The sequence below is a fragment of the Akebia trifoliata genome, chromosome 3 (assembly GCF_017979445.1).
Source record: "Akebia trifoliata isolate Shusen 1 chromosome 3, ASM1797944v1, whole genome shotgun sequence".
Lineage (NCBI taxonomy): Eukaryota > Viridiplantae > Streptophyta > Magnoliopsida > Ranunculales > Lardizabalaceae > Akebia > Akebia trifoliata.
The window spans coordinates 56,803,793-56,825,251 of NC_141377.1; the positions used below are offsets into that span (position 1 = coordinate 56,803,793).

Consider the following 21,459-nt stretch of genomic DNA (forward strand, 5'->3'; position numbering starts at 1 on the left):
GAAAGGGGTTTCAATGGTAAACGAATTTAACTGGAATCGAAATGGATATGGATCCCTTTTATTGAAATTGTTTAAAGTCAGATCTCTTGAAATCAAATTAATTGAGAATCAGAACTAATTGAAATCAAGAATCAGAACAATTTAAAGAGAAACTTTTGTATAATTGAACTTTTGTTCTATCACTATGAGAACCAGAATCGAAATTGAGAGGTACCAAACAGAGAATTTATGGTTGTGGTTCCCTTAGAAACCGCAAATGGACACATTGACTCCCCTAATAAGGATAATAATGCAAAGGTAGATCAGGTCTTATAAGATCCAAAATATAATATTGTTTGGGGTCCATAAAGACCAGACTGATATGTTAATAGATTGGTTGTACATCAACTATGTCTTAATCAAAGTTGCCAACTTAGCTAAATTGGTAAAATTGTGGAGTGTTGATATCCAATCTGGGTTCCCATCCACTTTCACGTCTGGGTGTGCGTTGTGTGGTCCAAGTTTGAGGTCACTCCAGCACGATTCAAATTGGAATTGCAATTACAAATATATTCCTTTTAGTATGTAATCTTCAAAGTCACCCTTCAATCAATATTTTAAATTATAAATAAACCCTTACGATACATACGTGTGTGTCTACACATTCCACCTTCTAATTACCATAAGGAGAGAGGACAATTAAAATGCAAATGACTCCTCGGATAGATTCTATTCACAATAACTAATTTACATTGAGATAAAATGAAACAATAATTTTTTAAAAACTATAATGATGAACAAATTATGTAATGGGAAGAATCCTTGGTTTTAAAGAATATTTACCCTGGAGTGTCTCCTTACTCTAACTGTTAATGGTAAGGCTTTAATTAGACAAAATTAGAATAATTAAATTATGCCCAATCAGGGGTGGAGCCAGGATTTTCTTGTGATGGGGGCAAACTATGATTAGTTGAATAGTTGAAGAACATGAGTGGAGGGAGGTGCTGTGGGGGCAAAAATTGGAGGGAGATGAGGGTGTGGGGGCAAATGAGGAGAGAGGTGAGGGAGTGGGGACAAATGGGGCATGTAATTATCTGAAAATATAGTGGTGTCTCAAATTTCTGTGGGGGCAATTGCCCCCACCAGCTCCTTACTAGCTCCGCCTCTCTGCCCAACCATTTTTTCCCCAATATTTGAAGGAATTCTTAAGGAATAAAGTAGCAAAAATTTTAAACCAACTTTACTGCAAAAATATCATTTTTAGCTTTAAATACTACTAATTATTTTCAAAATAGTTGACCATTTGTCTAAGATTAAAATTATATAGTGCATAAAAATTGAAGCACTTAGATAATGTCGTGCAATATCATTAGAGCTATTATTTGTCTAGTGCTTAGAACAATATCGCCCCCCACCCCCCAAAAAAAAAAAAATGCAACCTTGAAATTATGTTTAAACTTTTCACCCAATGAAGTTTAAAAAATAAAAGTTTTTATGATTCAAATAACATAACAAAAAAATAACCAATTAAAAAAATCTTACGATTTCGTAGACATCACATTATAACAGCCATCATTTACAGTTTGCCAACTTTATTTTAGATAATGATCTGTAAGCATGTAGAGTTTTAATGGTTAAACAATATCACGAATGTGACAGTTATTAGTCAATGGGGATTAAGATCACATATTGGTGTGATAGGGAGACTAAAGATCATCTAAATGCAAACTAGATATTATTATTTCAAGTAGGACACATCTGATTACTTATGCCATGGTTAATAAGATGTCATCACCTCGTATTCATTGCTAGTCAACTCGATTTTAGAATGAAAGTATCATCTTATCCATGGTTAATGGTCTTCCTTAATTGGGTCCATACGATTGGATGATCTTCGAGACAATGTCCAAATGATACCTATAACTCTCGATTCAATTTCTAGGTGACATTGAAATCAGAATAATCAAATTTTATATTGAAAGGAGAAAGAATACCAGTAGGAAGGGGACAATCCCTAAAAGTACATGATATGAGTTCAAATTAGGCCGGTTATGTATTAGTGATCTCTTCTAAATTACAATAACCTAATTTAAAACATTAAAATATTTTAATTGACTTATCTAAATCAACTCATGTGTCATGGATTTTTTTTTTTTTCTAAGAAAGCAAAGAATATATTAATGAGAAAACATGAATTAAAGGGTAACCTCTTAAATCAATTTACAAACCTAAAAGAAGGCAAGGCATGATGATTCATAGATGTTACCATTATATTGGCCATTATTTATCCTTTTATATGGTTACTTCAAATAATGTTATAAACTTGAAAATAAGTGATATTATATTTGGTAAATAATATAAAGAAGGCGAAAGTTATTAATTAATTAAGATTTGACTATTGGAGATTAGATCATGTTGGTGAGTTCGAGGAGATTGTGGTGAAAGGGACCAAAGAACATTGATTTTTATTTAATATTATTATATAATGTTTCTTTCAAGTAGAGGTTCATCCAATTACTTATGTGATAGTTAAGCATCACCACCTTCTATTATTCGCTAGTCAACCTCTGTAACATCATCCATAGTAAGTGGTCGGCCATGGTTGGGATGATGTATATTGTGCGAGCACCTGAAGAGAGCCTTCCATGTGGAGCTATGCCTAAACTCTTTGATCTTACTAAAATCTCAATGAGTCAACAATCCATCAATTGAATTTCAAGGTGATTCGGCACTAAAATTTATTTGGATCAGTTCATTGAGTCAATGTATAACATGGCCCATTTCTGGTTTGTATTATATTAATATTTTTCTTTGAAATTTTTTCTTTTGTTGTTATTAATTTTTTTTATCTCATAATAAATGTCATGCCGCAAAATTCCTAAGATTTTTCAACTTGACACCTATGGATTGACTCGCAAGTATGAGAGACCAAGGTAACTTTTCATGTTTGATGGGGAAGTTGTCATGACCTCGTCAGTGCATCACTGACTAAACGTAGAGAGAACAGTAGAGATCAAGGAATTAAAATGGAGTTGTCACATTTTACGGTGAAATGGCAGGGTGGAGTCTAATTATTCTCATATTGGATAGAAGATTGTTAAGAATCTGAACTATAATGATAAACCAGATCTTATATGGTACAACGTGTTTTAAAGCAATGCAGGCTTTGACTTAAAACGAATAATAATATACAATTGTAGGCATGATGTATTACAATAAAAAAGATTTGATCAAAATCCTATCCAACTAGTTATGGTGGGGATATTTTTTCATAAGAAATTAAGAGAAAAAATTGTCTAATATTCAAAATATGCACACTCAAAAATACCCTTACATATCAACTATTGATTAATGTTATCAAATTGGTTGAAGGACTTCTTATGTCACAGAAATGAACTTAAATAGTGATAATTAATTAATAAACCATAACTAGTTGCCCACTACCTAAGTTTGAATATCCTTTTTATTAATGTTTTGATAATTACATTTACCTCGCCTTTCACTAAGGGGTTAAAATTCAGATGTTATTTTATTATTTTACTCTTTTATTTTATATTATTTTTATTAAAATGAAATAAGTTTTAAAACAAAATTGAAAATGGGCATTCATTGAACCCATTTTTCACAGGCATATTTTTGTTTATAAAAAGGAATAACATTTTAAAAAAGGTCAAAATGATTTTTATAAAGAACCTAATAGATTGGTTGACGTCAATTTGAAGGAAGGGGCTAAGTGAAACCTTAGATAACAATAAGGGAGGTAAGTGCACTTATCAAAACATTAAGGAAGTCAAAATGAAATTAAACCAAAATACAAGTCAAAGTGTAATTCACCCTAAAATTTTATGATATTAAAATTGTTATTTACTAAAGAAACCATATTGCTCATCCTTGCCATTAATTATAGTCTGCTTCTCCAAATCCTAAATCCTAATCCCTAAATCAATAATTACGTACATTATCTATTAAAGAGATGCATATGTAGACATCCCATTATGTTTTTGTCTCAATTTAGTAACTTGTCATTGATTATTGTGGATTTTTAATAACAAACAAAAAGGTAATTGAGAATTGAAAGTTGGGCGAGGTCTCTCAAACATTTCTTATAAAAATTTGTAAGAGCACAAGGTTTGATTAATGTCTTCCTCTTTTGAGGATCTATTGGTATTGCATTGTATTTATAATGTAGTTTACATTAATCAAGGAAGAGATAAATACATAAAAGAATATATTCCCTAATTAGAGAATCCTAATTATATGAAAACATTACAGATGGAAAGGATCACGAGTAGTTCCCATAAATCTTATGTCAGAGTTGTAAGATTTAAGGATTGGGATGAGATCCCATAAATCTTGTGTTCTGACTTGGCGGGCTAACTAGAAGACTTAATTAGCAATTTTTTCATTTAAAAATACGACAAAAATAAATTTCAAATACATTTGATTTCATAGATAGTCAATTAATGTTATTTATATATATAAGTCTCATTTAGAATTGTCTCCTTACGAGCAGGCCCTGCATTTATGGGAAGGGCAATTGTGCCAAATGTAAGAACCAACCACACTTGGAACGAAGGGGAAATCCCACTCAAAATTGCGTGAGCATGTTTTGCAAATTTGGAAGAACGTAGCGTGGGGTTGGTCCATTTGGTAAGAGAATTAGATTATCCCCTTCCCTTTCCTTTCCTTATTTGATTATTTTGAAAAGAGTGCTGATTCTCTAATTCAACCTGACATAATAACTCAAGAATTCATTGACCTGGGGATGTACAGTTATGTATCCCAAGGGAAAAAAAAATCTACAATTCTTTCACATGCTACGTTAGTAAGTTTTTGAGTTAGTCTATCAGAGTTGGGTTGGAGAATCATTACACTTTTGATGTACCTAAAATTAATTAAGTAGTTTTGAGTTCACTGTGAGAGACCCGATTATTTTTCGAGTCAATTATGAGTAGTCATTTTAAGGACCCATTAAGAATTGGATACCCATTATAATATATAGTTTTTTTTAATTAATTAAGATGATGTTTATGTGAGTTTTTGAATGAAATTCAGAAGATTGTAGTGTTGAATTGCTAATGTGGTAATCTATTTAAGCAAAATGACCCTTAGTAATTAAGTCAAATTATTATTATTTTTATCTTATTGGGTACTCAATGGATATGAGGTATTTGTTGAGTCGATTCTAGTTTTAAGGGTCTCATACTCGGAATCGAAATCGATCGAAACTGAAATCGATGTTAAATTCAGACCCGATTCTGGGTATACATAGAACCAACCCAAACCCGACCCATTGACACCCGTAATCCCAACAATGTATTTGTAAGATCCAACAGGTGAGATAAAAGATGTATCCTGAGAGTATATTATGGATCTCTAAAATACATCTCAACCGTTGGATCTTACAAATACAAGGTGGAGATTGTGTGTGAACATGTGAATTCACTTTCTTGAGCCTACGGATCCCAACTCTTTTATATTTTGTCAACTTTTTGAATTCTAGTGGTGGAAAACTCTTTTGGATCTTGTAAGATCCGTGCATTTGGATCTTACAAATACATGGTGGAGATTGTGTGTGAACATGTGAATTCACTTTCTTGAGCCTACGGATCCCAACTCTTTTATATTTTGTCAACTTTTTGAATTCTAGTGGTGGAAAACTCCACCCCTAGGAAGTATGCATTTCTTTTCCAATCTCAGCCATTTGTTCAACACAAATGCTATTGGACTTTTGAAAAGTTCTGAAGTATTTGTCAATATATCATTAATGCATGCTTACTCTTTCCTTAAAAAAACAAAACATCACTTAAAACCATATTTATTAGTGGATTGGGTTTCATTTAATTGTCATACTTTATACAAATAAAAGGGCCATAGATGTATCGTTGTATCATTGTAAGTTCATTCCATGGCTTTGACAGTCCCCATAACGCTACTAGTGGTGGCAATGTCCTTGTGTTTCAGCTGCTATGCAATAAGGGAGAAGAGTACCTCAAAAGAAGAAGAGTTAGAGTCGGAGGAACTACTTGTCAATCGTCTTAATAAGCCCCTCATCAAGACTGTAGAGGTAACTTAACCCCTATCTATGTGTGTGTTTCTTAAATTTTCTATTTTATATTATTTTTTTATGATGGGCTATTCCCCCGTAAGCCCAATTAACAGGGGTGAGGCAACTAGCCTCTTAGAGCAATGTATCTCGCCCAAGTCCCCTAAGTGCATGCAATACCCCACACAAAAAATTTTCTACTCTTCGAGATATGTAAAGTTTTAAGTCAAACATTGTTCTGTGATCTCCTAGCTTCATTCCTAAGCCCTTCAATCTCTCGAATTTTTTTTTCCTTTGATTGTCGTCAACAAGATTAATTTCTAATTTTTCGACAATTGAAGAAAAAATGATGAAGTTCTAGTTTAGTATCTGCCAAGGGTCCTCTGAAGATCAAGTTAATAATAAAAACATAATAGAAAATACGTGATGATGATTTAAATGAAGAAGATGATGAATAGTAAATTCTTAATTTTTTTTTATAGAAAATATATTTTTTTGAACCCCTTCTCTAAATTTGAAAAAGGATTTTATAATTTCAAGTTTGGGATAGGTGTCATCAAATCATTCATCTATATGTATCGTTGAATACAACAAGAGTTGGTTGTGGTGGTTTACTACGCCCTTTGGTTTCGTATCCATGTCTCATTAATTTGTGCATTCAATTTTGATTTTAAGGATTTTAATATATTAATTGTTAAATTGATTTTATTTTATTATTAAAAATTAGTGAGTCAGAGAACGTCATTGTGAAGGCTATTTTGATATATACTGATATTGATGTAAAAATTAAAATTTTACTATGTACTTAAATTATGTCTTAAAGTACGAAAGTTTGGTTGGGATTTTCCAGTATCTGTGTTAGTTCTTGGCGTGTTATATTTGTCCGGTTTTGCGCATGTAACACTAACATTCGAGCCAAACCTACTGTGGTATAGGGGCACATGTCGTCCTCCTAGAATGTGACTGAAAGGGGCTTCACAAATATCCCTTTTTGTACTTCCACTGGTGGAGGGGATAAAACTGGCCAGTTTTGCTCGGTCTATGCTACCAATTTCCCAAATTTCGCCTTTCGTTTTTTTCCCCCTTTTTGCTTCGTTCCCGGTCATCCCTTTATTGCGTTGAGTCGGTCCCTGTTCTTGAGGTGGGTAATAATGCCAGTCAAACGTGTCCTAATTTTGCTGGTGTTGGTTTTTGCTTACTACAAATGATTCCCAAAATCTGTTTTTTTTTCCTTACCCGTGAGCTCAAAAGAAAGATATGGCGTACCTGTGTTGTCTTGGTGTTATATTTTGAGAGGAATTTTTCTTGGATTATTGTTGCGGGGTGGGTATTGTATTAGTCCTCTAGGGTTGGTCCCTTGAGGTCGTTTATACGTTTGAGAGGTTTTTCTTGAAGGAAAGACTGGGTAGCATGGATTTTTATACCTTGGTCAGGCATGTAATTGAGCGGGTCTATGAGTTTAAGATACACTCTTATCCTCTTCAAGAGTGTAGGAAGTACTAATTGAATATTCCTGACGTAGTTCTATCCAGACCCGTGCATCCTTGGTACGTGCGTGTATCAGAACATTTTTTATTCCCTTCCGTTTGTGTAGTCTAGTATAGGGTTGGTTTTGATGTAGACAAGTTCCTTACTTAGATACACCAGTGCTTTAGAAGCAGGCTCCACAGTGCTTGCATTTTTTTTCCGGTAATTCGGAGTGTTTTTGTTTGTTGTTGTGTGTGTTTTTTTGTGCGCGAGTGTTCTAGTGGCGACCCTGACTTTATTTTAAAGTCTTACACTAATGGACATGTCTGTCCTGGTTCGAAAAAATGAACTCGGCATTGGTATTCTTGTCATTTGTATTCCTTGTTGTGTTAGAATTTAGTACATGCAGTCATGCACTGATTTTGAATATGCTCCTAATACAGAAGTGTTCTCTAATAAAGAAGAAGAAAAAAAAGGCTGAGTGTATATTTTCCTCCACTCTCGGATAAGTCGTACCCCAATTAAGCCCTGTGACCCTCTTGTATTCGTTGTATAAACAAAGAAAATCAGCCACAACACGTGATTTACATGGCAAACCCTATAATAGGAAAAAAAAAAACCACAGAGCCACTGTTCCATTATGCTCAAAAGTAAAAAAAAGAAAACTGTTCAATTTAGTCCCACATCGACACAAATTGCCTTGTCGCTCTCCTTATAAGCTATTGAGACTCTCTCCTCATTGCCAATTAGTTTTGAGTTGGACCCCCAAATTTGTCAAAAGTTACAATGTTTCTTCAGCAAAATAACAATATATATATATATTGGTTTATGAAAACCACTGTAGCTCGATCAGCAGGATGCATTGCTTGATTAACAATACCTCCTTATTGATCAATACCATCACGTTCCACAAACCGCAACATTCAAGACCTCTCCCTTTAATTTTTTTAATTTACCTCAATAGGGTTGATTTTTTTATTTATAGACAATATTCATCATCTATAACGTCCCTCATTGTAGCATTCCATTCAATATATATATTTTTAGTTTCAGCTCTGACGCAATAGAGCAACAATTGAACTGGATTGGTACCTTAATTGAATCGAAATTAACCATTAAAGGGTTTACATAGAAAAATAAGATCATCTATCCTTATTTTAAGAGAGGTTGATTATTTTTTGTAGTGTAGCAATAATGCTCTTAACATTATCATGGATTCGATGATACATATTATTTAGTGCTGTTTTTTATTGTGATATACGCATAATTACTTAATGCCTTATGTAAATTTGATAGTGTTTTTTTATTGTGTTGTAGACTGAAGGAGGCACATTTGACTGTGTTGAAATCGATAAGCAACCGTCATTAGATCATCCTTTGTTAATGAATCACAAAATCCAGGTTTGTTATTTTATAGCATTTCTTTCATTGCAAAGTCGCCATTCTTGTTTAAACTGATAATATATCCAGACTTGCTTCTATTAAAAATCATTGTATCATAAATGATTCAATAGTTTTATCCAAGTTTTGTATCATCGATTATGACAACGATTACCAAAAATCTCCATACTCATCAATCAACTTATTTTTAATTAGAGTGAAATCTTTTTGTTTGAGTTTTCTATGTAGATGAGACCTACTTCCATTCCAAAAGGATTGATAACTGAAGTTGGAGCTTCTTCAATAGAAAACCCATCAATGGCTGCACTAAATAGTATAGATTGTCCACGAGGGACAGTCCCAATTCGAAGGACTCGAAAAGAAGATCTATTAAGAGCCAAATCATTCAGAGCTACCAATATTCATCCACAGTCAGCTGATTTTCCTGGTCAACATGTAAGTTGTATCCTATATTAGTTCTTTAATATTATGTTATATGTTCAAGTCTTCAACTTATTTGTTTATGCAGTTAGCGATTCTTAGATCGAAAAATCAAGAAAATATAAAATATAAAGGAGTACAAGGATACATCAGCTTACAAAGTTTGAAACTTGAAGCAGAACAGACTTCTTCATCTCAAATGTGGATCGATAATGGTCCATTCGAACAAGTTGACACTTTACAAGCTGGATGGATAGTGAGTACTTCTAGTATATTTTGTTGTTTTAAACTTATTTCACAAACATATATTACTGATTTCATTCTCTACCATGTTGGATTGAATAGGTCTCTCCAAAGTTATTCAGCGATAATAACACTCGATTATTTGGTTATTGGGGTGTAAGTTTTACCAAAAATACAAATTAATTATTCACTTTTATTTATTTTTTTATTTACCTTTTAATCAAATCTATTGAAAGTTAACTGTTCCCTTTGCATATCAACAGATACTTCATGGTAATCGGAAAGGCTGCGTCAATACTTTTTGTTTAGGTTTCATACAAGTTGACAACAATGATCCTATCGGCAGTACTTTATCCCCAACATCTCAATACTTGGGAAAACAATATACAATTTTTGTTCAGGTGTTCCAGGTTAGCCTCTTATTTAAAAACAGAGAGATTCTATTGCCACACCAAATATTGCTAACAGCAACCCAATTCATATGTAAAAATCACCATATAAGTGACACATAAATGTGGGTTCTATTGGTAAAAGTTGGTTTGGTAATAGACTTGACATCGTTTCACAGATTGATGATGTGGAGGTGTACACAGAACCATATATACTTCTCACTTGTATCTCGATGAAAAACATCTATGGCTTGGTACACATGTCCATGTAACAAATGTATGAGTTTTAATGTCACCCCACCATTTTCCTTAGCTTGTTGATTTAAATAATTTTTATATAATCATGGCAGGATGCTGTCACTGGACATTGGTGGTTAAGAGCAAATGATAGTTATGTGGGCTACTGGCCAAAGCCCTTACTCCCAAATTTGGTCGACGGTGCATCCCTTGTTGCTTGGGGAGGGTCAACAAAAGGCTCCCCTGACATTGACAAAAAGAGTGCACCGATGGGGAATGGGCATTTCCCAGGTGCTAGCCTATCTAGGGCAGGTTATTTTCGCCAAATCCAAATTGTTAATGCTTCTAATTATATGGTAAATCCCAAACAGGATAACGTCGAGACATTAGTATTGTGTCCTAAAGCTTATGGTATACGTTATTATGGATATCGGAAAGTCCTTGATGGGCATCTCTTCTTGTTTGGTGGACCTGGTAATTATTGTGGACTTTAAGATACTGTTGATCTCCAATAATTTAAAATAAGTGAAGAAGATATTTGTATTTCAGTACTTAATAAATTAATTACAAATCCTTTCTCTGTTTCGACTTTCGAATCATGGTAGAATCTAATTAGTATCTTTTTCAAATATCTTAGATATCGATTTGAATATCTCAGTGTGATTGTACTCAATTAAACTTTCTTTCCTTACTAATCAAGCAAAGTACATTATAAATGAAAAATTATAGTGTGATGGATAACAGGGACACGGCCGAAGTTTGCAATATATATAACCCAGTAGACCTATTTTGTTCACCAAAAATTCTTTTCTAGCCTCAATTGATCATTTCCATTTCAGAACTAAATAACATTGAATCTTATTTATTTATTTTTTACTATAGGCCTTTTTCACTGGAGAATCTGCTACACTGGAAATATGCGAGCATGACCAGTGTTTAATTCTTGTGAAGCATTAACCAGATCTCATTAAAGCATCTAGGGGCGAAGCTAGAAATGTTGGTCAATGGGGGCTAATTAATAACGATAGTCAATTGATAAAGGTTACTTTATATCTAAATGTTGGGCTTGTCACAACAAATGGCGATTGGCCAATAATATCCATGAGAGTTGCTCTAAAAAAGGAGTAAAGCACGTTACAAGCTCGATCATGACTGGGTGCTGTGTGACAAATGCAGAAAATGGAGGGATATTGGATGGCACAACATTGCCCCAAGAATGGTATCCATCTTGATCTCATATTTTTTATCAGTAGATATTTTTCTGTGAAAACTTAACCGTAATATGTATCTTAGCATTGCCCAATTTTTTTTTTTTCACTTGTGGCTTCTGTGATCCCTTGAATATGGTGTGGTTGCTTCTATGTATTCTGTGGCTATGCGAAGGTTTTAGCTCTGGGGTAATGGTTGGGAAATGAACTCTCAATATATTTATTTATTTTTAATTCTTTTTTCCTTCACTTTCCTTTGAAATTGGAAAGGGCATGTAATGATTAATGAATAGTTTACTACGAAGGAGCTAATCGTTGGGAAGAAAAGAATAGGAGCTGGAAAGTGCCAGCTCGGTTGATTGCTAAAGTCAGTGAATGGTAATGCTATTGGCTTGGTTTTGATATTTTGTCTTCACTGCTTGCCTATTAAGAAAAAGGGAGAAGTATGGGATGTTGAGGCCTATTGACTGCACTCAAATGTTTGTTAGGTATATTCTAGCTTTAGTAGGAAGACATGTGGTTAGATAGTTTAGAATAGTATCTATTATAGTTTTGTCTCTAGAGTCTAGTTAGAGGGCTTCTTTTAGTTTACCATCCTGAACATGGTCTCTAGAAACAAACAACTGTAAGTTTATGTTTCTACTAGAAAATAAAGGCCACAGTTAGTCTGTGATATAACTGTAATTTTCCAAACAGTTCACTTCGATAGTAAAACAGAGGGTAAGAAGATAATGATTGGATGAGTGTCCCAACTGGTATTGGATCACGCACTTATGCATTTCCATCCATTTAAGAGAAAGCTTCACCAATAAAAAGAAAAGAGTTCAATTCTATTTGGGAAATGGGTCCACGGGTGAAATAACTGAAAATAGTTCAATTCAGTGTTTGGATTTGCCTTGTTAACAAATGTTTATGTTAAGCTGTGTTAAATAAACTGAACTTAGCCAACTGTCCAAAGCCTCTTGTGAGCAGCATTGCTTATCTGAACTAAAGGTCTATGAGCAACTGTTTATATTATCAGCAGTTCTTGTTTAGAGAAGGTGAGGCCTTGCTTATTTTGAAATAAGTAAAAGGCTTGTTATCATGAATTAGACTTGAATGACTTTCGTGTTTTTGTACCTGCGACACCAATGAGGTGTTCGAATTGTAAATTATGATTAAAATAAGAACAAAATAAAAATCTTGGCAAGTAAGGGTCGAATCATAAAGACAACATTAATCCAAAAATCTTTTTACTTTAAATCCAATCTAATTTTAACAAACGATTTAAAAACAGTTTTCGAGAGATTATTTAAAATAAAATACTAAAAGAGAAAAGTTTAGAATACGATGGAGAAGTGTAAATCAGTCGGATCCACCATTTTAAGTGATATCAATAATCTTTAGATGTGTTATATTTATCTTGATCCATTAAATAAAGTTAATGTTTGTGGATCGAAAAATCAATCAATTATATTATGAATGAATTCAAAATTATGTGATCAATGATTAGGTCAAGATTATAAGAGAAATATTGAAGGTTATTTGCAAAGCATGGTTTATCTTGAACTTATTTAAATATAAACTATCAGAACAGTTAAAACAATCAACATTCCAACTGATAATATTTACTTAATAAATTTCACAATAAACATGAAAACATAACTACAAGAACAGTAAAAATAAAGTAATAGAAACTTACTCCGGTTTCCTCGACCGATCTAACAGGGAGTTTTAGCCAATAAACATCGCAAGAACAATAAATAAAATAAACATAAAAGAAAAAGGAATAGATATGAGAGAAAAGAATTCTTCTTTATTGCTCTTGATTCTGAAACCGGCAGACTTTCCTTACAATCTTCAAACTAAGAAAGAAAGAAAAATATAAAAACCTAAAATTAAAAGAATAGAAGAAAAGAAGTTGATCTTAAGGAGATGAGATAAGATGACTCTAGTTTGGTCTCTTATTTATAGAGACCAGATTAAGGTTTCTAGAATTTTTAGGATTTTGAAAACTTTTTAAAGCTGCAAATCTTTTGCACGGGTTTCGAGGTTTGACTCATTGACATTACCACGACGCTCACGTTGACCAAGGTGGCACAGTAAAATTTGGCCCATTTGACTTGAATTTTGGTCTTTGATCTTGTTTCGAATCTTGGATTACGGTGGTAACTTCAAATTTTTCTAATTCGCTTTGAAACTTTGCGTAAACTTTGCATAAATATGGACTAGCCATGCATTATGTCTAATACAGAGATTTATTATGCAATTTATCCGCAAAGGTCATGCAATAAGGGCTCTGAAAACCACTTTCTACACCCTAATCATGAGGCCTTGCGTACAAATGGTGCTCCAAAATATAAGATAATAAACTAACATTTATTTCCCATAATGTTATCTTTTTATTATTATTATTATTATTATTTTTTTGTTCATGTTTTCTTTTTTATTTGATACAAACCAACACTTTTTTTTTTTCATTAATTCAATTTTTGTACCAAAATTTAGGGCTGATTGCATCTTGCATCGATGAAGATCCATCCCTATCTCAATTTTTATATGGTGAGACAGTTTCTGAAATTTCAATTATTCCCTGTACTGGTCTTTCCCTATTTTTTGACATTCTCACGGCATCTAATATTTTTGGAGTTTGTGATTGTCGCTTTATTTGGTTGGAAATTGCTTATCTGTTGGAGGTTACAAGCTTTTCACTTCAGACAAGAAAGAGAAGAAAGAAACTCATTTGTTTATTATTGATAAAACAACTATGAATGGTATGCTCAAGTTTTTGTATTAGTCGTTTCATGTTCAACTTTTTATTGCAGTTATTTTGATAAAAATGCATAGGTGTTGATATAGTTGTCAATTGATTTCCGTCTTTCCTTATTTCTGTTTCTTGCCTCTTTCCTTAGGATTTATGCAATGATATTAGGCAGACGGATTGGCATTAGACAATAACAGTAGGAGTTGGTATTAACATTAGGGTGTGAAATGTGGATCTTAGGCATTAGTCATTAGCTATGTTTTATCAACTTCATTGCATTACTAACTAGGGTTTGCTATATGGATTTCAGGTGAGATCAGGTGATTGGAGCAACAAGGAAATTGGGGTGCTAATGGAAACTCTCTCTAGATTTCTATTTCTTAGATTAAGGATTTTACGTGAGTCTAATCCTAATTGTAAACAATGGTGAAGTTGTTTGAATGTGTTATCATGCTTTGTAATGTTGAGGTAATAACTTGAATAAAACTTCAATGTCACTTTAACACGACTCTATGGATAAATTTAATTTTACATAAATAATAATTTTTGTAACTCATGTAAATGCACATGCCACCCACTACTAAAACATATTATGAACGCACAGAATTTAATGATTGAGATGGAAGATACTCTCTATGAACTCCACCAAGAAAACTGACCCCTAGGAAATTTGTATTTCTCTTCTGAATCCGACTTTGAACGAACCCTCTTTGTAATATTTATTTCAGGCCCTTTTTTTTTTTTTTTTTTTTTTAATATTTAAGATACATCCTTATAGACAACACGTTTAATCTAAATGAAAGGGTTTTACTGAAATTTTGAAAGTTTCTTTTCATTCTCTTTCCATTTCAGCTGCTTCTTGGATAATGAGTATCCAATATCATTCATCGATGGAGGAGTTCACAACTTCTCCTTTTAATTTGATAAAGATGTATTCTCATGGTTTCAATTCTTGGTTTGATGTCATGTCTTGTTCATGGACGAGACCGAATTGTCTCAGACGGGTCAAAGCATTTAACTTGATTTATAATTATTTATTCATAAATATTTGTATGAAATAGATAAACGTAGAAGATGTATAATAGTACTAATGTGGAATGAGCCAACCCAACTTGGGTTGGGCTTGGGTATACGATCATTTTATGAACTCGTTGGGAGTGGGCGCAGATTGGTGTTTGTTAAGTTTAGATTGGGCTGGGGTTGATTCCTAATGTAGGCCAACCCGTCCAAGTTGCTGCCCTAACTTTATAAATACAGTCAAAAGTCCCTCGTTAATGTGGAGAGCACAACATAAAAGCTACAATGAAGGGCAATCTCGTAATTATAAATAGGAAGATTCGGCGGGAACAACATTTTCTTTTATTCCGTCAAATGTTCTTTGTTCCCTACTGAGCGTTTCACTCTCTTTCTCTCTCTCTCTCTCTCTGACTGTTTGAAGATTAGGTTTTCAAGGTTCAAGAACAGAACGACATCGATCGTATCAGAGGTACGAAGAAGTCCTTGATACTCTGTTTTAGGGTTTAAGTTTTCCATCTTCTTTTTTCTTACCTTTTTAAGGAAATTCTAGAATCTGAAATCTTCTAAAGAAACAAACAGAATGATGAACTCTGTTAATCTCCAGCAAAAAAAAAAAAAAAAAAATTGATTTGTTTTGGTTAAAGGGACGTGATATAGACATGCGAACCAGGTACACAAAATGAACTACCGGTGTAATTTTGACCATTAGTAATGTCCCTAACTATATCACTTTCATCTTGGTTGAATGAGAAGAAAACCCATTGTGCATCAACATGGTTGAAGCCCCTGAAAGTCATATACAGGGTGATCAAACAGATATCTAGAGTTTTTAGTATTTTCTAATTAGGAAAATGTTTAGATCAATTAGGATCTATAAAATATTTAATATTTAATATTTAGAATAAAATAGTCTTTTATTTTTATTTTATAATAATGGATTTTGTGAATAAATATGTCATAATATGTATCAAGTGAATACATTAATGTTATATTTTCTGCACATAATTTTTTTTAATGGAAATGATAGAACTCTATGGTACAACAAGAAAAACACTTTCCTTACTAATAATAAAAGGATATTTTTACATGTATACAAAAATTAAGATTTATACATGATTTAAATTTTTTATAATTATTTTAAATGGAAAATCTAATTTTATATCATATTTTTACCATTTAATATTTATTAAAAGGATTTTTTGTAATTTTAAATATTAACTAAGGGGATTTTCAATTTTGTAGATAAAATAATAAAAAAGATATTTTTATAATTTTAGAAAGCTAAAAACTAACTATGGGATTGAAGTTCTTTTCCTTTTTGACAAAAATGACCTTGATAATAGTGAGGTTAAATGTAAAAGTTGGGGCATTTTTGGCCTTCCAAATTTTGTGTAAACAAACACCTATTTGGCCTTCACTCATTAAATGAACTTTAATTTTAAATTTGAGAGATCAGTAGCCATCTATTTTCAAAGCTGGATAAAGACAAAAAAGGTTTTTGAATGTTTTGAATATGATCTATGCCATGAACTCTAGAGAGCTGATGTGTCATTTGGCCCACATTGTCAGTCCACGTAAGCCGCACAACCCTTTGTAGGATTTTGAAATCTTACTAATGTAATCATGATAGCTTTACTCATACAACAATTACACATTTTTGCATTAGTTTCAATCTACATGACAAGGGCATTAAGAATTTTCATGCCAGACAAAATCTGTTATACTTCTTTGGTCAAGTCTCAAATTGTTCAAATATTTTTCAGCTATTATGTGTGTTTGTTTGTTGTTCGATTTTTAACTTATACCAGCTTATACCCAAACTCAAGGCATAAGGATCGATAAATGTATCTCTGTTTTTGTTACATAGTTTCAATTCTTATGTTATTAGTCATAGTGAAAGTAGCACTCTCTTCGATATTTGAATTTATGTGAAATGCTTGGAGTAGCTTTATTAATCAAAGCAAAGTAAGCATGTTGGATTAATTCTATTAATCCAACATGCTTACTTTTCTTTTTATAAACAAATTTCACTTGCAATAATCTTGTACCAACTTTACATGCCCCCCATGTTTTTCCGGCAATTACAAATCTTATTATTCGGACTATCTTTTTTTCTTTTTCTTTTTTGTCTCTCTCAATATCACCACCATCATCAAAACCTTACTCCAAAACCCATTGTTGGCTGAATGAATCCTATTCTCCATTTATTTTTTCCTGAAGCATGCCTTCTATTATTGCAAATGAGTTGATATATATAAACCTGACTAAGTTTCAGAAATTTGAACTTTCTTTAAGTGAAGAGAATTGGAACTTAAAGAACTGGAAAGTAAAAATCAAATGATAGAATCTCAAGAGAGGAACTTTAATAATTGACTTCTTAAGAACTCAACCCGAATTATCTAATACCAGACAAAAAATATCCATTTCCTGAATACAACTATATTACTAACATCACCCACAAAAAAGAAAATATATAAAATGCAATCATCAAAACATTAGAATAATTAATGCACCAAAATAATAATAATAATTGAATTCTTAGTAAGTAAGCTAATGCGTGTTGGGGTGTGTGTGTGCATGCATGTGGTGGTGTGGGTGTGCAATGCAGGCTATCATCATGAAGGCAGTCATACTTGTAGGTGGATATGGAACCCACTTGAGGCCTTTGACATTCAGTAAGCCGAAGCCACTCGTTGAGTTTGGAAACAAGCTGATGATTCTCCATCAGGTAGGCATGAAAACCTAATTGGATTGCTGTTTAATATATGAAATTGACTTCCGAATCAATTAAGCCTGCCTTTCCTATTTCGTATCAAACTGTGATTCACTATGTATCCTATCAGATTGAAGCCCTCAAAGATGTTGGAGTTACTGAAGTTATTTTGGCCATCAGTTATCAACCACAGGTAAGAAGACGATGCACGAATAATGTCACTGATATCTACGAGATTATAGTGCATCCATCGATGTAATGTTGCTATTTTATTTGATAGGTGATGCAGAGCTTTGTTGAAGAATTTGAGGTGAAATATGGGATCATGATTTCATGCTCACAAGAGACAGAGCCCTTGGGTACAGCAGGTCCATTGGCCCTTGCTAGAGAAAAATTGCTGGAGTCAAGTGAGCCATTCTTTGTCCTTAATAGCGATATCACCTGTGAGTATCCTTTGAAAGAGATGATTGAATACCACAAAACTCATGGCGGAGAAGCAACAATTATGGTAACAAAAGTGAGTTTCACAATTCTCTTTATGCTTCATCTTCTCCTACATTCGTTTCATCCTATTAAGCAATTTCAGTTCAATCTAATTAAGACTTCACCAGAAAAAAACAAAAAACAAAAAAAAAAATCCGAGGAATTCAAAAAGAAAAAAAATAAAATATATATATATATAATTGTACTACGTGAAAACTGGAAAATTCGATGGACCAAGGCCAACGAATTTTAGAAATCGAATTGCAACAGCCCAGGGCCATTGAAATTTTTTATGTTCCCCAGATTCGATGGCTTAGAGCTGACAAATTTCTCCCATCTTCCATTAATTTGACGGTTTCGGCTCATAAAAAAAAAAAAAAATCCACAATGAAAAATTCAACGCATTGGTCCTTGAATATGGGTTTTTTTTCACATTGTGGTTAACTTCATCTTTAGATTACTTGACCACTATTAAACATCGAAGTAAAAGTAAGTACTTGTGTGTAGGTGGATGAGCCTTCAAAATATGGTGTTGTAGTCCTCGATGAGGAGACAGGAAGGGTGAAGAACTTCATCGAAAAACCAATTACGTTTGTCAGTAACAAGATCAATGCCGGAATTTATCTCCTAAACACCTCTGTTCTCAGGAGAATTGAGACAAGGCCAACTTCAATAGAGCGAGAAGTATTTCCATCTATTGCCAACGAAGGGCGGCTCTTTGCTATGGTGTCAACTGGGTTCTGGATGGATATTGGACAGCCAAAAGATTATTTAAGGGGCTTGAGATTCTACTTGGACTATCTTAACGGGAAATCTCCGCCTGAACTCTTAGTTGGACACAACATTATAGGAAATGTTTTGATCGATGACAGTGCAAAGATTGGTGAAGGTTGCCTCATCGGACCTGACGTTGTGGTGGGACCCAATTGCGTGATAGATTCTGGGGTGAGGTTGTCATCGTGCGTACTGATGAAGGGGGTAAGAGTGAAGAGTTCTGCTCATGTGTCTGGCAGTATAATAGGATGGCATTCTACCATTGGAGAATCAGCTCAGGTTAGTAATATGGCAGTTCTAGGAGAGGACGTTCATGTCTGTGACACGATGTTCCTCAATGGAGTAGTAGTTCTCCCTCACAAGGAGATCAAATCACATTTCATGAAACCAGAAATCATAATGTAGATGTAATACACAACCAAGATCAGTCGATGTGAAGTGTAATAGCTTCCATAATTTATCTGTTTTCTAATTTTAATTTCCCTTCTTTGAAACTGTGAGGGTCACTAAGCGTCATGAATCTCTCTATCAAGATGCCCTCTTCCAGTTTCTCATTTTCTGATTTTAGCTCACTACATAATGATTTTAGCGTTGATTGTAAGATTTCTTTTCAGCTTTCAACCCATCGTGTTCAAGGGTTTGAATCTATAATTCAGTTGGTTCATGTGTTCCACAAAAAAATGAAGAGGTTCCCAGGTCAATATTGTTGTAGCTATCAGAAAACTTGATTACTTAAATTTTTAGTTGGTAGCAATGATCATTAGGTGCTGAATGTTAGGTGGTCAAGAAGCATTTTGTTAATAAATTGAGTCTACCAGAGATCAGAATGTTAAAAAAAATTTCACAAAATGAGCACATTCGAAGAATTTTTTTTTAGGAATAGCTCCAAATGGATAATAAATTAAGAGAAAATTGATTGAAATGGTATGGACACATTCAAGAAGGTTGATTACAACCCTAGTTGAGAGAAATACTCAAGTTTTAGGTTTTAAAAGACTGAGGAAGCCCACAAAAAAAAAATGTTGATGTGAATGGAGATAGGAGAATGGTATGTAAGTTGGAACAGAAGACGTGGTCGTGAACAACTGGATTGGTTTACTTTAGCTGAACCCAAATCCTTTGAGCCATCTATTGAGTCGGGCTTGGTCTTGGGCTTGGGCTTTAAATACTTAATCCATAATTGTCTAACCCAGGTTTTGACGACATAACTGCTTATAGCCATCAGTCCAACAATACAAAGAGGAGCCACACATGCAACGTCAGACTCGGACAACACTTCCTTCTCGTTATGTTCAGGTAAGGATTGACACGTGTCAGTTAATGCCTCAAAGGGGTCCTATATTTAGACCTTTTTTCCTCTTACCAAGACCCATGAGTTATGCGTTTGTATCTTCTTTCTGCCAATTGATTTTGCTTAGAGAAAGAATCAAAAAAAGAGAAAAGAAGGAAAAATGCAGGCTGTGAAGGAGAAGCTGAGCGACATGTCCGCCATGCGCAAGGCCAAAGCTGAAGCCAAGGCTGAAGAGAAGGTATCATGCCACACCTTTGGGCCCACTGATCCATCAAATGTCTACCTGATTGATCACTTATAGCATTGTACTCTAGAATTATTTTTTATTATGGGCCTATTAATGAAGTGCATGAAGAAAATAATCCATATATTTCAGAGTACAAGTTATTACCCAACTCCACTCTACTTGTTTTGCCACTTGGCAAACTCTCTTGGCCTTATCTTCTATGATAGTCAAAATGATCTGATTTTATAATTAAGAAAAATTTAGAATATATAATTAGTTAATCATTGTTGCTAGTTATACTATTTTATGGGTGCCAAAAATTGCAGGCTGAGAAGGATATTGCAAAGACCAGAGTAGGTGTTGCTAAAGAGATTAGGAAGGCAAAAGAAGCAGAAGCGGCTATGGATCTTCATGTGGCCAAAGCCGAGCAAAAGGTCAAGTCCGAGATCGCTAAGCACTCACCTAACCTCACCCATGATCCTGTGGTTGGTGGCAATACGGACCACCATGGTCACTTTGATGGTAACATGGGGTGTCCCTCCACCATGATGGAATCAACGGACCCAATTAACCCAAATGTGGCTCCTATCCATAACAAGTTCCTGTAGATCAATTACACCCAATTTGAGTTGGTCTTGTGTCGTACTATTTGTTTATTTTTGGGTTTAGGTCTATGTTGTGTACTTGTTTAATTTGGTTTGTTTTATGATGTTTTGGATCTTAATAAGAAAAGGGTTGTTTCGGATCTTAAGTTTGGGAATCATGTGGTTCGAAGAAACTTAAAGGGTTGTTTGTGTTGTTGATTGCTGATAACACATGAAT

General features: G+C 33.7%; 2 protein-coding genes across 4 annotated transcripts; both read left to right on the top strand.

Annotated features, from left to right (window-relative positions):
- The first annotated feature begins 5,869 nt into the window (after positions 1-5,869).
- LOC147408243 (protein neprosin-like) lies at positions 5,870-11,603 on the top strand. Of its 3 annotated transcripts, none has more exons than XM_086437152.1 (8): positions 5,870-6,046; positions 8,810-8,893; positions 9,122-9,328; positions 9,402-9,569; positions 9,659-9,712; positions 9,820-9,966; positions 10,296-10,656; positions 11,065-11,603. In XM_086437152.1, exons 1-8 carry the CDS (start codon positions 5,888-5,890, stop codon positions 11,109-11,111), a joined length of 1,227 nt encoding a protein of 408 aa, XP_086293278.1. In that variant the 5' UTR covers positions 5,870-5,887; the 3' UTR covers positions 11,112-11,603. The 3 variants fall into 3 exon arrangements, with proteins under 3 accessions (XP_086293278.1, XP_086293279.1, XP_086293281.1); XM_086437153.1 differs by having other exon boundaries at positions 10,296-10,494; XM_086437155.1 differs by lacking the exon at positions 5,870-6,046 and adding an exon at positions 7,186-7,572 and having other exon boundaries at positions 11,065-11,600.
- Positions 11,604-15,416: 3,813 nt separating this feature from the next.
- LOC147408244 (mannose-1-phosphate guanylyltransferase 1-like) lies at positions 15,417-21,388 on the top strand. The gene is made up of 6 exons (XM_086437156.1): positions 15,417-15,619; positions 17,759-17,878; positions 17,994-18,056; positions 18,144-18,380; positions 18,854-20,649; positions 20,964-21,388. Exons 2-5 carry the CDS (start codon positions 17,768-17,770, stop codon positions 19,523-19,525), a joined length of 1,083 nt encoding a protein of 360 aa, XP_086293282.1. The 5' UTR covers positions 15,417-15,619; positions 17,759-17,767; the 3' UTR covers positions 19,526-20,649; positions 20,964-21,388.
- Positions 21,389-21,459: the final 71 nt, after the last annotated feature.

What these genes read in the sequence shown, in the direction of transcription:
- LOC147408243 (XM_086437152.1), top strand. Translation starts at nt 5,888, where the DNA reads ATGGCTTTGACAGTCCCCATAACGCTACTAGTGGTGGCAATGTCCTTG. An exon ending in CTTTACAAGCTGGATGGATA is followed by an intron (nt 9,570 to 9,658) that starts GTGAGTACTTCT and finishes TGGATTGAATAG; the next exon opens with GTCTCTCCAAAGTTATTCAG. An exon ending in CTTCTTGTTTGGTGGACCTG is followed by an intron (nt 10,657 to 11,064) that starts GTAATTATTGTG and finishes TTTTTACTATAG; the next exon opens with GCCTTTTTCACTGGAGAATC.
- LOC147408244 (XM_086437156.1), top strand. Translation starts at nt 17,768, where the DNA reads ATGAAGGCAGTCATACTTGTAGGTGGATATGGAACCCACTTGAGGCCT. An exon ending in AGCTGATGATTCTCCATCAG is followed by an intron (nt 17,879 to 17,993) that starts GTAGGCATGAAA and finishes GTATCCTATCAG; the next exon opens with ATTGAAGCCCTCAAAGATGT. An exon ending in CAACAATTATGGTAACAAAA is followed by an intron (nt 18,381 to 18,853) that starts GTGAGTTTCACA and finishes ACTTGTGTGTAG; the next exon opens with GTGGATGAGCCTTCAAAATA.